Source organism: Heterocephalus glaber, unplaced genomic scaffold, assembly GCF_053883595.1.
Source record: "Heterocephalus glaber isolate CG9 unplaced genomic scaffold, H.glaber_assembly_v1.0 deba00000347, whole genome shotgun sequence".
Lineage (NCBI taxonomy): Eukaryota > Metazoa > Chordata > Mammalia > Rodentia > Bathyergidae > Heterocephalus > Heterocephalus glaber.
This window is the reverse complement of record NW_028258143.1, coordinates 11,673,425-11,691,272: the sequence shown is the minus strand read 5'-3', so window position 1 is coordinate 11,691,272 and position 17,848 is coordinate 11,673,425. Positions and strand designations below refer to the sequence as shown.

The 17,848-nt window shown below is 33.9% G+C and overlaps 1 protein-coding gene across 18 annotated transcripts in view; it reads left to right on the top strand.

Annotated features, from left to right (window-relative positions):
- Positions 1-17,848, top strand: part of R3hdm1 (R3H domain containing 1) — a 112,638-nt gene that overhangs the window by 28,650 nt on the left and 66,140 nt on the right. For 11 of the 18 annotated variants that reach the window (XM_087195606.1, XM_087195599.1, XM_087195603.1 and 8 more), the window contains 7 exons: positions 3,748-3,856; positions 3,937-4,032; positions 6,360-6,397; positions 6,480-6,530; positions 6,635-6,861; positions 11,246-11,500; positions 14,518-14,669. In XM_087195606.1, the coding sequence (XP_087051732.1) occupies positions 3,748-3,856; positions 3,937-4,032; positions 6,360-6,397; positions 6,480-6,530; positions 6,635-6,861; positions 11,246-11,500; positions 14,518-14,669 (928 nt within the window). Of the gene's footprint in view, positions 1-1,744; positions 1,878-3,747; positions 3,857-3,936; positions 4,033-6,359; positions 6,398-6,479; positions 6,531-6,634; positions 6,862-11,245; positions 11,501-14,517; positions 14,670-17,848 lie in introns of all 18 variants that reach the window. The other 7 variants (XM_087195641.1, XM_087195640.1, XM_087195627.1 and 4 more) reach the window with 4 other exon arrangements.

Here is a 17,848-nt window from a genome sequence, read left to right as displayed (position 1 = left end):
AGAAATGGAAAAAATGGAAATAAAGTCTTTGTAAATAGGGAAGGGTGGAGGGGGTGAAAGGAGGGCTAGGAATGGGGAAAAAATAAGAACCAAGATGCATCATGTAAGGGTACAAGGTCCCAATGAGAAATGTAATTGTGTTGTATACCTACAATGTACCAATAAAAGAATTTAAGAAAAAAATAAATAAATGCAAAAAAAACAATAAACAAAAACCCTTGGATTACTGTAATGTCAGCAGTGATTGACAACCATTGTCTTACAGTGGATTTTTTTTTCTTATTAATGAACACAAGATAACTACGGCCAGCCTTGGGTAAATTTGTTCTTTTTGTTTGTTTTTATTTTGATGAGTGGAATTTGTCTTTGACACCTCACATTTAATCTAATACTTTACTCCTCTTTCTGAAAGCCCATTTTGGTTCTTTCTTCCCCCAAATCTTAGGAAGGTGAGACTGTTGGTTAATACAGAATCATCCATGCTTCTGTGTCCTTTTCTGGGCTATGTGTAAATTACTAAGGAAATTTTTTTAAAGAAAAAGATAACCATGGGCCGGGGATTTATCTCAGTGGTTCCACTGCCTGCCTAGCAAGCGCAAGGACCCGAGTTTGATTCCCAGTACCAAAAAAAAAAAACGAAAAAGATAACCATTTTCTTTAAAAAGTAAGTTCGTATAGTGTTGAAGTAGTTCATCGGTACTTATATTTGGGAGTGGAAGGCTCAGTGCCAAGGCACCCAAGTTTAACAAATGCACAGCACTTCTTTTGTCTGTTTATAAAGCTAATCCTAAAACAACCAGTTGAGTTCACCTAAAATTTTATGCTTTCATGGTTATTTACCTGTCAGAAGAATTTTCTATAGCACTTTCCCATGCGGCAGCATTGGACCAGCGGTAATGGGCAAAAGTCAAACTTCAGATGCCATTAATAATTCTCTTCAATCCATTATTTTTCTGCAATTCCTGACTTCAGACTTCTCTCAGGGTCTTGTCTTAGCTACCCAATTTGCATGATTATATTTAATTTTGCTATATCCTTTCATTTATAATGGCCTTTATGTTTATAACTGCCATATTGCTTGCTGAAACTAAATTGGTTTTCTTCCATTTCAAGTGGTCAATTAAGAAGATAAGTTTGTTCTTTTTCAATGATTATGGTTAATACTAAAATTAATAGAAATAGTTTTCTTGGGAATAAAGTCCTCTTTTTAGGGATTACCTGAAAATGTGCGTAACCTAAAAATGTGAGTGATTTTTCATCTTAATCTTTTAAAAATATCTTTATGAACTACTTTTTTGAACTAGTTATACAGCTCAAAATATGAGCTGTACTGAAGGTGAAAAGAACTGTAATTCATTTAACCAGTACCTTTCAACATTACTCAGAGCTGCTGGAGCCCAAGCACATGTACATTAGCAGGCATTTTTGACTAACATTTTGACTGATGACTCTCTAAGGTTTTCAATACAGTGTAACTTCAGTTATTTGAATTCAACAAGTGATATCAGAAAGCTCTAGAATTCTCTTTTTCAAGGTAATCAAGAGTTTAGCCAAGAAAAGATATTTATGATGTGTCTAAGAGAATTATGGGTTAATAACATAATTATAATGGAATATTTCAGATTATTGAAGCTACACTGTATTCTTATTTTATATCTTCTGGGATATGAAGAAGGTTGTAAATCAGAAAACCTTAGAGATCTGCTCCACATTGAATAAAAACAAACTTACCTTTTCCTCATAGGGAGATTACCCGCTCCAGCCTTCAACCAGTGGTGTTGTGGATGTCAACAACCCGGTGTCCACTGGGGTGTCTCAATGGAGCGGGAAGTTGGCGATTGCAGGGCAGTAAATTCAGGCATCTATAAAAGAAAGAGGTAAGACAGTCTTAAGGTTAGCTGAAATGCCTGCAAATGCTATTTGGTGTGGGAATCCAGCTGCTCTTAGAAAAGTTGCCAGGCCCTTGGTTAAACCTTAGAGTTCACTTTGAAATAGCAATCTCTCACCAAAGTACAAACTCCTTGAATAAGAAAATGTGACTTTGAACACCTACACAAATAGATGATGTAAGTAAATGAGCCAGTCATGTGACATTAATAACATACTGCTATTGTCAGAACTAAGTAGGTAATATTTCAAACTTCCACAGAAAGCAGTCTTCTCATCCTTTTGGTTATGAAGCTATTTGCACTCTTATTCTTCGCCTTTATCTTTGTATCTAGCTTATGTGGATCCCAGCCATTTCACTCATCTAACTCTACAATAGGTTTCTTTTGCTTGCTCAGATAATTCTCATTTTTAAATCACCTTTTGCATAATTTACAGGAGTCGTAGTACTTTATTTAAAATTCATTAGGTTAAACCAGATATTCAGCAGTGTTGCTTTGGTCCTATGTAATGAAGTATCTGGCCTTAATTTGCCAAAAATGTTATTACTGGATTTATAATTAGCAGTTTACTTAGGGTTTTCATATGTACTGTGTGCCTGTATTTGAATTAGATTTTTTAAATCTACTTAGGGATTCAGTTATATTTTCTTTATAGCTATTAATTTTCGTATACTAAGCATTTCAAAAGAATAATTCCAACTTTGTAATAGAATGACCTTAAGTCACAGAATGTTGATTACATTAATTTGTTGGAAGTGAGAATGTGTTTTGAGAGGTGAAATTAAATGTTTTTTGGGGGTTTTTTTCTTTCTTTTTGGTACCAGGGATCGAACTGAAATTTAATATTATTGTAATTTTCCTAGGGCCACCATCATGTGTATGTCTTCTAGGTCTTAGTGGAACTTTCAACATTTCTTACCTGAAGAGACCAATCTGCAGTAAAATATGTTGAAATAAGATTTCACAGTCATCACTTTAGGTTAGAACATTTACCTCCAAAAAGGAACTTAAGATAAAGCAATACCCTGCTGTAATTAGGAATTTTAATTAAGTGTTTATAGAAGTGTAATATATATGGTACCATGAGCTGTGCTTTCTTCTTTGTCCTAGAATTTTAAAAGAATATTTAGAGGAGGCAAGACAGGTAGGTTATTATATACATCAGGTCTAACCGATCTGGGCTCCAACTATGACTCAGTCATATTCTTGGCCTTTGACCTTTCATGGTTGCTGGAGACATTTCAACCTCAGTTTTCTCAATAATTTTTTTTTTTGGTACCGGGATGGAACTCGGGTCCTTGCACTTGCGCAGCAGGCAGCGAAACCACTGAGCTAAATCCCCGGCCCTAGTCTTCTCAATATTAATAGCAACAAGTTTCTGCTGAGTGTTTACCATTTTAAGTGCTGTTCTTGTGTTTGTTCCATTTTCTCTACAACCCTGTAAGGTAGGTACACTATAATTCCCATTTTACAGATGAGGAAACGAGAATAGAAAGGTTGAGTAACTTGTACAAGTCCTAAAGCAACTAAAGTAGCCAGTTTGATGTTTGGACCCAAGAAGATCTGACTCCGGATTCCATATTGGTTTTATTTTTGTTTTTGTTTTGTCCCAGGGATCGAACTCAGGGCCTTGCACTTGTGAGGCAGGTGCAGTGCCACTGAGCTAAATCCCCAGCCCTGGGTTCTTTTGGGGGTTTTTTAGTGGCCTTTTGACCATAATGTGGAATAGTGTCTTTTCATGAGATTTTGGTAAGGATTAAATGAGGTAACATAAGTACCTCATAATGGCATTAATAAGTGGCATTTATTACTTTTTATAAGATGTTATGTTTAACATTTTTGTTTCTTTGTTTTCTAGACCTGATCAGAAATTTAATGAACATATTAAAGATGATAGAGGTGAAGATTTTCAGAAACGATATATCCTTAAAAGAGATAACTCTAGTTTTGACAAAGATGATAACCAGGTAATCGAGCAAATACAGCATTTTTAAAGATGCAAAATTTATAGCCTTTTCCCAAGAATTAATTGTTCTATTTTCTTTAGATGAGAATACGTTTAAAAGATGACAGAAGAAGCAAATCTATAGAAGAAAGAGAGGAAGAGTACCAGAGAGCTAGAGACCGAATATTTTCCCAAGATGTATGTACTAACTTGCATTTAAGACGTTTTAGAATACATTCTAGTTGCATTATAGGGCCTTAATCCCCCTTTAATCTATTGATCCCATTTATTTTTAGCCATACTTGTTACATATAAGGTCACCTATTAGATATATTGAGGTATTTTGTTCATTTTAATAGTTTAAAGAATACCACATTTAGGGGTAATGTAAAATTTTATAAAAGTTAAAAGTAGATGGACCGTTGGAGTGGTTGAAAAAATATTGGGCTGAGTATGTTTGTGTCCTTTTTTTTTTTCCAGACTTCTAACAGACTTAAGATTTTTTAGAGCATTGGTGTTTATCTACAAATGATATATTCTAAACCCTGCTTGTTTATAATGGACTTCCTTGATAAATAATTTATATCTTTTTTTGATTTTATATTAATAGTCGTTTTCAGGGCTGGGGATTTAGCTCAGTAGTACCGCCACCTGCTTCGCAAGCACAAGGACCCGAGTTCACTCCCTGATAGCAAAAAAAAAAAAAAAAAAAGTCGTTTTCAGCTTTCTAAGTGGTTATATGAGAGAGATCCTCTAAATAACTAATGATGTTCTGGGTATTTGTTTTACCAACAAAATCAATTTGTTTTACCAACATTTGTTAAGCACTTCATTTTTGCAGTACTGAGTACTCTTTAAGGATATATGAATGTATATACCATGCTACTACAGAGAAATTTTCTTTGTGTTAAAAAACAAAAATTAGGGCCGGGGATTTACCTCAGTGGTTCTACCACCTGCCTTGCAAGCACAAGGTCCCAAGTTTGATCCCCAGTACCAAAAAAAGAAAAAATTAAATAACTAAATTCATACCATCAATTGAGAATTTATAACATGCAACAAATCTTACTGAACACCTATAGTAAATGCTATGCCAAGCACTAAACAATATATCTGTAGAGAGTTAGGATTCCCAAAACAATCCTGTATGGTCAATACTTTTTTTTTTTTTTAATTTTACAGATGAAGAAACTGTGCTGTTAAGAGGCTAAGCAAAACAGTTCACACAGCTAGAAAATGGCAGAGTTAGGATTTCAGCAGCCATGATGGTGAACTCAGAGCCTATTGTAGATACATTTTTTCCTTACTAGTTTATAAAATATTTGAGGTTTCTAGGCTTGATAGTCAATAAATGGCAATATATGTAGTTTGTATAGAGACATGAAGTTAATGATACTGTACACAGCAGAGAAGCCCAATGTACTATAGAATATGCCGGAGAAGCACAATAAACAAGAATTGGTAAGGGGTGGGAGAGTTAGCTTTCAGGAGGAGAGCCACAGTGAAGCGTTCCAAATAGAGTGTCAGTATTTGCAGAGGCCCAGGGATAAGAAAGAATTTGACACATGAAAAATGGAAAGATTCAGAGTGGCCAGATTATACCCTGGCTGGCATAGGAAATAAGGAAAGTTTAGGAGAAATAATTGGGAACCAGATGACTTGGTCCTTGGTGTTTAAAGGACTTTAGGCATTTTTTGGTCAGCAAACATTTTCTGTAAAGAACTATATAGTAAATATTTTAAGCATTTTTCAATCATGTTGTCTTCATCACATCTACTCAATGTGACTTTCTGTGTGATAGCAGCATAAACAGTGCGTAAATAAGTGGTTATAGCTGTGTTCAAATAAAATTTTATTTGCTAAAACAGATGGTTGGCCATAGCTTATTGGCCCCTTTGCTAAATACCAGGGAGCTATGCAAGTTGGAAGAAGGGTGATTGTTGACATTTTAGAGACTTCTTTGGCTTCGGGTGTATGAAATGACTATAAAGGGCAAAAAATGATAGCTGGAAAACTATTTAGTAGACTAAGTAGCAATACAAACAAAATGATCATTGCCTGCCTAAGGTTCACAACACTGGAGAAATTTTACTGTAAGCTCCATTAAGGCACAGATGCTTGTTTACTTCTGTCTCCACAACCAAATCACTGACCAATACTATCATATTTGATACAAAACTCAAATATTGGCTAAGTAAATGAGGTAGAATCTTCAAACTGATAGACAGACCTTGGATATGATTATGAAAAGGAGTTCACTTGTTTGTGTAAGAGAATGTGTGAATTTCAAATCAGTTTGAACCACAAAATGAATGACTTCAAGATACATATTTGTTAAAAGTAAATATCTCCAAGTTATAAAAAATTTGATTATCATTTATTTTTGTACCATTATCACTAATTTTAACCTTTGGGAGGGTGGGAGATACTTTCTAAATATTACTACTTGGGAATTTTATTTTCATTTACAGGTGGCATTATGTATTTGACAAAACCTCAACTTTTCATCTCTTCTTTCTTTCTAGTCCCTGTGTTCTCAAGAAAATTATATTATTGACAAAAGGTGAGGGAATTTTTAACAACTATTTTGGTAACTGCTGACTTATACTAATAAAAATTAAAATGTCTTATTAAAATGCCAACAGAATCCAAGATGAGGATGCTAGTAGTACCCAGCAAAGGCGCCAGATATTTAGGTATTAGAAGCATGTTTTCAATACAGTATTGAAAAATTAAAGCATTTTTTGCTCTCTTTTTTTCCCCACTACTGGCTTTTTAAAGTTTTATTTCTGAATTACAGAGTTAATAAAGATGCTTCAGGAAGATCAACAAATAGTCATCAAAGCAGCACTGAGAATGAGTTGAAATACTCTGAACCACGACCATGGAGCAGCACAGATTCAGATAGCTCCCTGCGAAACTTGAAGCCTGCTGTAACCAAAGCGAGCAGCTTTAGTGGCATCTCAGTCCTGATGAGAGGTGATAGTTCTGGAAGCAGCAAAAGCATAGGCAGGCTTTCTAAAACAGGTACCGATATCTACCTAGAATATAGAACTCTAGTTTGCTTAATGTTGTTTTAGCTCATTGTCATGTGACTATCATGTTACCCTGAAACATTAAATTCCTATCTGCAATGCACTGGCTCCCTGCAAACTACATAAAGGGTAACATTTTACTGACCCTAGGATACATTCTCTGTCCTGGAGATAGATTTACAAATCAATTAAAATAAAATTTCTTCTCTGTTGTGACATAAATTTAATCAGGTAGGTCCAGTAACTTGTCATCTTTAGTTTGAGAGCCCAGAGATGATTAGAAATTCTCCTTTACTTATCTATGGTTGGAAAATGTGGCTTCTTACCTGGGAATATTTAATATTCATTGCATTTTCTGCTAGTACTATCAATTATTGATTTATTTTCATAATAAAGTCCTTTGTTTCCCTTTCCAAAAAAATGAGTAAAATTGCCAAGAAGTTTTCTGAGGAATTAAAAAAACAAACAAAAATAGTATGAAGTAACTATTATAAATGATTGGAAATTTCAATAATCTCACTCTTGGCTGCTCTTCATTTAGTATACATTGGCTCAGAGTATTTTCCCTTCATTTTCATTAACTGACTTCAGTATTAAAGTTCATAGTTGTTTCAGGCCTCTTATAGATCTTTATTTTTATCCCCAAATAAATATGAAAGTTAGAAATGGCTATTTTTAGAGTAGTCTAGTAACATGGTGTCATGCAAGTAAGACTAGTGCTTTAAATTGTTAAGGCTTGTGAATGTCTTTTAACTTAAAATGTGGATATATTGGAAATATTTTAGTGGTTATGTTAGGATACTGATAATAATAGATACATTTTGTTAACAAAAACTGCATAAGCTGGCCACAGTGACACACATCTATAATTCCAGCCACTGGGGAGGCTGAGGCAGGAGGATTTTGCAAGTTTGAGGCCAGCCTGAGCAACTTAGCAAGACCTTATCTCAAAATAAAAAGAGCTAGGGCCGGTTATTTAGCTCAGTGGTTTCGCCGCCTGCTGCACAAGCGCAAGGACCCGAGTTCGATCCCCGGTACCAAAAAAATAAAAAGGGCTGGAGTGTAGCTCAGTGGTAAAGTGCCCCTGGATTTGATCCTCAGTACAAGAAAAAAACCTACGTGTGTACCAAATAGACATTCATTTGAAAAATTGCTAGTAGATCATCATAACAGAAAAAAACTTACTCTTTTATGATGAGGAAGTTATGTAGACACACTGTCAAATTAGAACCTTTTGGCCCAAGTACGCAAGTACAAGGTCCTGAGTTCAATCCCTAGTAAAAAAAAAAAAAAAAAAATTAGAACATTTTAAGAACATGTACTATTTACACTCTGTATATCTTCTGAGAAGAAAATGTTAATCTTTCTTTTAATAGGGAAAGACAGTTTTTTAAAAATTCTCAGGTCACAGAGTATTTGTACTATTAACATTTTATGCTTCTACCATTCCAAAAATAGGAGCATTTGTTTAACAATGCCTCTTATCCCAAATCATTAAACTCAGTATTGTAGGCACAGAATATAAGCAAATCCGGGATATACTCCAACAGATAAGCAATATCATAACTATGTTATTCTCAAAAAGTACTTTCCAGATATTCTTTCCTATATAATTAAACACTCACTGGCCACATTTTTTACAGCCTGTATTAGTTGGCAGTAAATTCATTTATTGTGCCACAAGTCCCATCTAAACTTTCCTTTAGGTATTTTAAAGTATATGCAAGAGAAAAACACCTGCTTCAGCTTTATTAAGAGGTGTTAACCTATGAGAACATCAATTCTCCTTAAAATTAACTATAGTATTGTTAGGCTTACTGTAGGAAAAGGACAGGAGAAAATAGTAAATCACAGTAAACTTCTTTAGGTCAGTTAAAGGCCATTATCTCTAGCTGGGATATTAAAAAAGTTTTCATCTCACCAGCTCACACTCTGCGAGTAGGGAGTGGCTCTGACAGGTTGATAACATTTTGTAAGATGCGACATCTGAAATACTCATTTTCCTCCCATTGTCCAATCTCCAATATTTGTAATTTTTTAGATTGTCAGTGGTTCTAGCTCAAGAAATGTTCTTGGTAGACTTGAAAGCAATGCACAAAGTTTGAGTTTTCTAACATTTGACTTTAAAAAGAAGTTTGACTTACAATATTTATCCTCATATATAAGTCTCATCTCCAAATAAGTTACATGGCAAAAATACTTCACAGAATGTTTGTACACACTTTATGACTATAAGTATTTCATTTGAAAATGTGAAAGTACTTCAGCAGTCTTAATTGAGTAGCAAGAAAAATTTTTAAAAGGAAGATGGTTAATGAAGAACCTATAAGGTACTAATCTTTGTAAAAATGTAGAAAGACCATGCTGGTCTCTTTGGTGTCAGTTTCTTAATCCAAATCCAGGTTTGGAAGACATGTTTACCAGTAATTATCTATACCTTCACGGATAAGTTTCAGCTTCCTCTTGCCAAGAGAAGAATGCTTACATTATAGAAAGCATAAATAGCGTGAAGAATTCAGCCTTTTTGTAAATTTCCAGATATAAAAATAGATTTTGATATATAAATGAATTTTCTGAGACAACACTGCCTCTATTTCTATATCTATTTCAGCTGGACTAAGCAGTCCTATGAATGTATCCCTAAATGTGGTTAATGAAAACCAAATAGCTGCCTCACTACTAAGTACATGTTATTTAAAGACAGAAGAAAAATTCTCAAGTTTGAATTAAGTGTGTAGGCTCCCTGTCATTGTAGAGTTTCTTGCCCGGGGATTTAGCTCAGTGGTTCCACTGCCTGCCTCGCAAGCACAAGGTCCAGAGTTCGATCCCTGGCACCAAAAATAAATAAATGAAATAAAAACAAAAAATCTATGCAATATATGATTTGTCCAAATTAGTTTTCATTTTGGGAAAAAAGTTCTAAAAATATCTCCAAAGCAATTTTTTTCAGTTGAAAAGTCCTTCAAAAAGAGAACTTTTGGGAAATCGTGGTTTGAGGTGGTAGAAAAGAAAAGTTCCCTTAGTTTTCGGAGGGAATAACTTTTAAAATACTTAAACGGTTAAGTTTACTTGGTGTAGTTAAAAGTTAAACTTTTCAATTTTAATATTGCTATTACATCTGAAATAAACTTATGCAATGTTCTGCTTTAAAAATTCTTAGAGTAAAGTGGGAGAAATCTTGTTAAGAGTCCTTGTCAAGGATCATTTTGAAACAACTTAAAATAGAAGCTGTCCTTCAGAAGGCAATCTGTATAGTATATCATAGTTTATTGCATTCTTTTAAAAACTCTCCATCTTATTGACAGACACAGTGGCAAATGCCTGTAATCTCAGCACTGTGGAGGCTGAGGCAGGTGGATCACCATGTGTTCCAGGCCAGCCTGAATTACATAGGACGACTGTCTCAAAAAACCAAAAATTGGGCCACAGATGTAGCTCAGTGGCGCTGCACCTGACTGGCAAGTGCAAGGTCCTGAGTTCGATCCCCGATACCAAAATAAGACATGCAAAAAAACAAAAACTCTCCATTCCAGAATGAGCTCCCTTATTCAAAACCTACTTAATTATATGCATTATGCAAATATTTTCCATTCTTTTACTGTCTCATTGTCTACCTTTATCTGTTGTGCTGAAAGTCAGTAACATTTTCAGTCTCCATGTAATAGAAAATGAAATAAATTACAGGCATAAAAGTACTCACAATTCAGTTATCAAATTAGTTCATTAAGTTTAGTGAGTGATAAATTTTAAATTGATGGTAATATAAGTACTTGGAATATTTTTCATGTTATCTCTGTCACTTGATTTTAAAAAATTCCAAGTTGAGTTTATATTATGGGAAGATGCTACAACTTTGAGCTGAGAAATGAAGTTCTGCAATGAAATTACAATTTTTTCTCTGAATGGAAAATTTATTATTTTTATTTTCTACACTATTCTTAATCTTTTTGTGTTTTTATAGATGAGAGGTTTTTGATACAAGATGTTTTGGGGATTTGCTCTGCTCAATTCTTTTTCCTGGGGGGAAATTGTAATCTGTATAATCCTAGGTGTTAATCTAAAAGGTAAAATGTATGTAATTTGTACTTTTGGGAATGGGGGAAATGTGTTTTTTGTGGCTTCTCTGTGGCTGCTATTATAAATTTGCTTAAGTTGCATGCTTTGGCTTTGACTTTTTTGACAAATTATAAGGTCAGTTTGCTATATTAAATGTGTTCATGTTGGGGAAGGTAAGCAAAATTGGTCAATATATCAGAAGGAGCCATTGCTTTAATGTAACTGCATGTTATTCAATGTGAATTTTATTGTTATATTTTCAAGCCTGTGTTTTCATATAAGGCTTTTTAAATCCATATTTTTCATTACTCCTTCCCTAGGTTCTGAGTCTTCTGGTAGTGTAGGGTCATCTTCTGGCTCTCTTTCTCACATCCAGCAGCCTCTTCCAGGTACAGCTCTCAGCCAGTCTTCTCATGGCGCACCGGTCATCTATCCAGCTGTCAGCACTCATAGTTCTCTTTCTTTCGATGGTGGCCTAAATGGGCAAGTCGCATCTCCTAGCACTAGCTTCTTTTTGCTTCCTTTGGAAGCAGCAGGCATACCACCTGGCAGTATTCTGATCAACCCACAAACAGGTTGGTATCCAGGGAAAAAAGTGTTTATTTCAGTTGAGGTATCAAGAATTATCTAAAACTTAAAAGGTAATTTTCATGTATTGTCTGTACATATGTCATTAGCTTTTGATTTTTCATGAATAACATTTTCTTAAAAACTTTAATAAAATCACTTATTCTAAAAAATGTTAAAAGTCATATTTATATCAGAATGCCCCTTATGACATTTTAATCTAAATAATAACCAATGAGTAAAGAACAATTCATTTCTTAGAAATAAGACAACCACCTTTGAGAGAGCTTTATTTGGTGAACAGTTTTATTCTGGGGGGAACAATGCATTTTATGAAAGAGAAACAAGTAAGCAGCTGTTAATCATATGAGTGGAAAAGTCTGTACGTAATTAATTGCCCTTCAGAATATGGTGTCTGTGTTTTTACTGAGGTACAGTTAAAAAGACATTATTTGTTTTTTAACAATGAGTAGAGTTGGGCATGGTGGCGCACACCTGTAATCCCAGTACTAGGGAGGATCATTGGGAGTTCAAGGCCAACCTAGGATATTTAGTGAGTTCCGGGCCAGCCTGAATACCTAGCAAAACCTTGTCTCAAACAAACAAACAAAAAGAATAGTCATTATGAATTAATATTGGTAGCACATGTTCTTATTCTTTACAGTTAACTAATAATAATTTACATCTCTGTTCAGCATTTATGTTGTGCCATATACTGTACTGTTATGTACTTCATATATAATCTTTAACTCACACTGTTAGGTAGGTCATATCTCCATTTATAGTTAAGAGACTGAACCCCAGAGAGGTGAGGACACTACACTTGTAATATAGAGAAAACATTATCTTTCAAAAAGATCATAGGAAACTAAGGGTTTTTTTCAAAATAACAGCCCCATTATTTGACAAAGTAATGAAAACAATCTTAGATCTTCAGATCTCTAAAACTCAGGGACTTAGCTGCTATATGCATCATAATGACAGTGTTAGGCCAGAAGATAGAGATGGAAATGTCAGGCCTCTTGAGTGTCTGTGGCCTTTTTGTCTGTAGTTGAGAAAAACCATGGCTTCAAACTCAGTTTTGTAATTTATTCATACTACTTTTTAAGATAAAGTATTCAAACATGTTTATAAGAATTAAATTAGTTTAAATAATTGATTCTTTAGAAATTTATTCAACTTTTGCTTAATTATCTTTCTACCCCCTAAGTATATTGTATTACTAAAATTTCTGTTTTTCTGGACCAAATATGAAATTATTTAATAATTTACTATTTCCTGTCACTTTTCATTCAAAACATCTAAGTTAATGTAGTTTTGGTAACAAAATGTTAAATTCCTTTGAAGTAATAGAATGGGAAACTGACTGATCTGAAATTGAATGATATTCTTAATTTTAAATGAGTCCAAAAGTGATCTTACTGGTTTTGAGAACAGTGCTGTGACATAACCAACTTTTTATAGATAGTCCTTAAATTACTTTGACCCTGCTTCCATGTAAATCTGATCTACTAATTTTTTCCAAGTTAGTTAACAATCAACAAATACCTAGCGTGACTTTTTAATTATCTGTAACCATTAATTGATTTGTCAGGATGCTACCTGAGGAGAGTAATTTTATTTTGGTAAGACATTTTCTGCTTGATAGCAATAGATTAGTGTAATCTTCTCTCCCAAATATTACCTCTCTCTATGCCTTAAGTTTTGTCATAATAAATAAAATAGAGCAATTTACCATGGAAGAATGGATGGTTGGAGATCAATTTAAGAAAATATTTAGTCAAATTTCTCTATTTCCCCTGTATTTTTCATACTCTAAAATGGATGTTATACTGAACAATTTGCTTCACAGATTTTCTTTTCTTTTATAATAGTGTGTAATGAAAAATACTAATCTTTAGGCTGGGGATTTAGCTCAGTGGTTTTGCCGCCTGCACAAGCGCAAGGACCCAAGTTTGATCCCCAGTACCAAAAAAAAAAAAAAAAATACTAATCTTTGAATGTGTAAACCTTCATTTTAAAAAAATCAAAGAATATGTCCAAAATATTAACTATAAAATTAGAGAGGATTTCTTTTTTATCTCTATTGGATGGTTATTTTCCTGCAATAACATATTACATTTTATAGTGTGAAAAAATTGTTTAGAATATATGTATCTAGCTGGGGATTTAGCTCAGTGGTGCCGTGCTTGCCTGGCAAGTGCAAAGTCCTAAGTTCAATCCCCAGTACGAAAAAAAAAAATATATATATATATATATATATATATATGTGTGTGTGTATTGAGTATTCACTTACTGTATAATACCTCCTTCACCACTGTTGTTATCAGTATGCAGTAATAAAGCTTAAATTAATATGTAAGTTCTCTGTAGTTTTCCCACCAATGAATAGTTTATTATAATTTTTTAAATTATTTTAAAACATCAGTTGCAATTAAAAATTATTTACAACTATTAACAATTAAAAATTGTGAAATTATTGAATTCACAATTTTAAGTTAAGGTGTCAATCATCTTAGTTTTCAGTCTATATTAATTTTTTAATGAAATATATACAATGTGACTTATAAATTATATATTTCCCACCTCCTAATAAAAACTAATGAATAATTTTCCAGTATTGTGAAGTCAGGCATTTTTCTCTTTAAATTGACATGTATTCTAGCCTTATAGGACCACAGTCCTGTACCTGCATCTTTTGGGCAAAATGTGTTTCATAATTCAGATTTTTCAGAAAAGACTATGTAGTATAAAATAAGCCCATAAGGGTGTAGGACAACACCCAATCATAAAACACAGCAATAAAACATTTAAATTTTTACTTTAAGTGGGAAAAATGAAGACTGCTAATAGTGTCATGTGAGATCAGGCTATTTCCCAAGCTAAGAAACTCTTTGTTTTTAAAGAACATTGCAAGTTCTGAAATTGTAGGTCAGGCGTATGTGGGGATGTTGTGTAAATTGTAAGTAGGAGTTAATTTCAATCTGTTGTAAATTGATGTTGTCTTCATTCTTTAATTTTTCAGGTCAGCCCTTCATAAACCCAGATGGGAGTCCAGTTGTATATAATCCTCCTGTGACTCAACAGCCAGTTAGAACCCAAGTGCCTGGACCTCCTCAGCCACCTGTGCAACCCCCACCACCTCAACAACCAGCAGCTAATCACATTTTCTCACAGGTGCACATATCCATAATTACATAAGACTAAGTTCACCTCCCTTTGCATAGTTGGGACTAAATTCACTAATTATAGTTGAGATATCCCAAGTAAGTATCTCATAGAATCTTAATATTCTACTTTCTGTGATGTCTCAGTCACATCTCATAGAAAGAAGGGATTATTTCAAGGGATTTCAGCTAATATGGAAAATATATTGGAAAACAAGGAATGGTTTTATCTCACGGTCCCCTAACAGACTTTTAGCCCTATTTTTCAACAAGAAATGGACAAAAAGAGGAATAAAACCAAACGATACAGAATATTCTTTGCCTAGAAAGCAAAGTGAATTGTTTTAAGTCAGCAGATAAAGCAATTAGAAGAAACTGAAGTATCTTGCTCAAGTTCTGCAAGGTATTCTCCATTCATTCCATCTGCCCTATGAGAGATACAAATTCTAAGTTAGAATTCCCAAAAGTACTCTGAATAATATCTTGAATTTCTTTAAATGTTTAGACTTTACACATACATTTCACATTATCTTTTTTCCCTAAACTGTCATCTATCTTTTGACCACTTGATTATATCAGTACAAACTTCTTAAATTTTCATTCTAACATTTAAAGGTTGTGTAACATCAAACACAGTTCATACAGATAGTTGCTAATCTTTTCCCTGCAAGACCATCTAAGCATTCAACTGGTGAGGACATGCAGAGTAATTTCTTGTGATAGAAACATGCTGATGAACTGGAGAAATTTCATTATTCTTTAGTTTTATTCACAAGACATATTGTAATTGTGGGGATACAGAACATGTACTGTGTAAGCAACTTAATTAGGTTATCAGATAGTGTGAATGTCCTGGAAATAATTGACTTCTGGCAGTTAAGGCTCCTAATTAAAATTTCTGGGCAAGGCAGTTGTCTTTTTAAGTAGGACTTAAATGTTTTGAGGTCCTATTAAGATCATACAGCTGAATTCACACATGTAGAGGAGGTTGCCTAAAACTTTTCCAGAGCATCCCGTATGTCCTTTCCCATTCCTGCTTGGTTACATATACTCAGACTACATAAACCTGTTCACTGGCCTTTTCTGCCTTGGCTTCATTCAGCTTGGTGTAAGAGAGTTTCCTCTTTATTCTGCTATCATGAAATTGTTTTTACAATGCTATGTATTTCACGAGAAACTTTATTAGATTGCCTTTAATTTACCTCATTTTTATTTAATTTGGTAGAAATGTTTGTCTAGAAGCATAAAAGAATTCCTAGAATTTACCTGCGGTTATATGTTTCAGATTATTTATTATCTCTCAGAAATAGTTTGACTGATGTGGTTATAAGACACTATCCTAAATCAAGAAATAAGCAGCATAGTTTGGAAGCAGATTCCTTAAAAAGCTGTAATTTGAAGTTTTGAGGCATACATCAAACTCCATAGCTAATTTTTCTGGCAGTGTTTAAGTTTTACAGGTAATTCATCATCAGATAAAGAAACAAACAATGAGCAAATTTTGCTATCTTTTACGTGCTCTAAGAAATTTCACAGAACCAAACAAAATGCTGTGAAATCCATAGCCTTTAGATAGGCTGCATGTCTTGAACATTAAATGTAAAATCCATCACTAGATGAACATTATTTTACAGCCAGTTGTAATTCAGGTAGGTAAAGAAAGTATAAAGGCTTTTTCTTCTCTTAATGGTGTCAGGGTTTCACTTTGATCCCCTAGTTATTTCGCCCAGTTTTCTCTATAGTATTTGACACTCGGGGACATTAATTCATACCCTTATTCTTCATAGTATTCTTTCTTTTATCCCACAGCAGACCAAAGTTTTGTTTCATCTGAGACTTAAAGAGGAGGTCAGGTTTCTGAAGGAAGGTTATGTCTTAATGGTTTGCTGACTTAATAACACATTGAGTAGCCTGTACTTGGAAGTTCTAAAGCCTCTGCAGCTCATTAGTATAATCCACATTGTCACTCTCTAGGAAACTTACTCATTTTTAGTTGGGAGGTTTATAAGGAACCAGAGGCTACTCTACAGATTGTTTGGCTTTTCCCTTTTTTTAAAATTTTGTGTGTGTGTGCACACTTTTACTTTAGGTATTCTTTTTTTTTTTTTGTAGGTTCTACACCGATCTGAGCCTTTCAGGGTTTTTGGTTTTGTTTTATTCTGTTTCTTGTTTTGTTTTGAACCTTCATTTTTAAGGAACCATTGTAATGATTTTGTTGTGAAAGGGTAGCTCATCATTATAAACCTTGTTATAACAATTTCTTCTTGACTGGGCATGGTGACACATGCCTATAATCCCAGTACTTAAAAGGCTGAGGCAGGAGGATCACTGTTAGTTCAGTCAACTGAACTACATACCCCATCTCAAAAAAAACAAAAAATACAGTTTCTTCTTAGACTGTTTCCTGAGGAGCCTTATTCCATTAGTTTATCTTGCATTTTTAAATTCTGTCCTGCAGAATTATTACCCAGAACAAGATCATAAATATACATTTCAACCAAAAATAAGAATTTTTCATCAGATAAGATCACCTAGGCTCCTCCACTGCTTACTTACCTGGCTTTCTGCAAGCCACTTAAATTAATTTAGTCAGATTGCCACTTACAAAGTAGATTTAATAGTGTTTTAAGCCAATAATTTATATCTGTACTAGCCCTTTTGTAATCAAATACAGTGGTACCTAGTTTACTAATGCTTTTGTTTGTAAACAATTTGGTTCACAAACAGAAGTATTTAGCAGAATTTTGTTTTTGTTTGTAAACTCTGCATTGGGTGACAAACACTACCCGCCTTCTTTCCCACATAAACAGAAGTGTGGCCATCTTTTCCAAAATCATAGAACAAATTAAATTCATGAATTGAGGTACCACTGTACATAAATAAAAGATTGGGAGATTAAATGAGATAAGACTGTGAAACTTACGAATGGCCAGCTATCTTCATAAGATTTAGAAATTAACTTTTTAAAATTATTTACACCATTTGTTTTTGGTTGCCCCTAGAAAACTTAAAAACTTTGTCATAAAACACAGAAATATTTCACTCGTGGTTAGTAACTAGTTTCTCAACTCTTAACGTGTACTCTTTTTTGGTTTTGGGGGTTGTTGTAATTTTTTTTTTGATACTGAGGATCGAACTCAGGACCTTGCGCTTGCAAGGCAGGCGGTGGAACCACTGAGCTAAATCTCC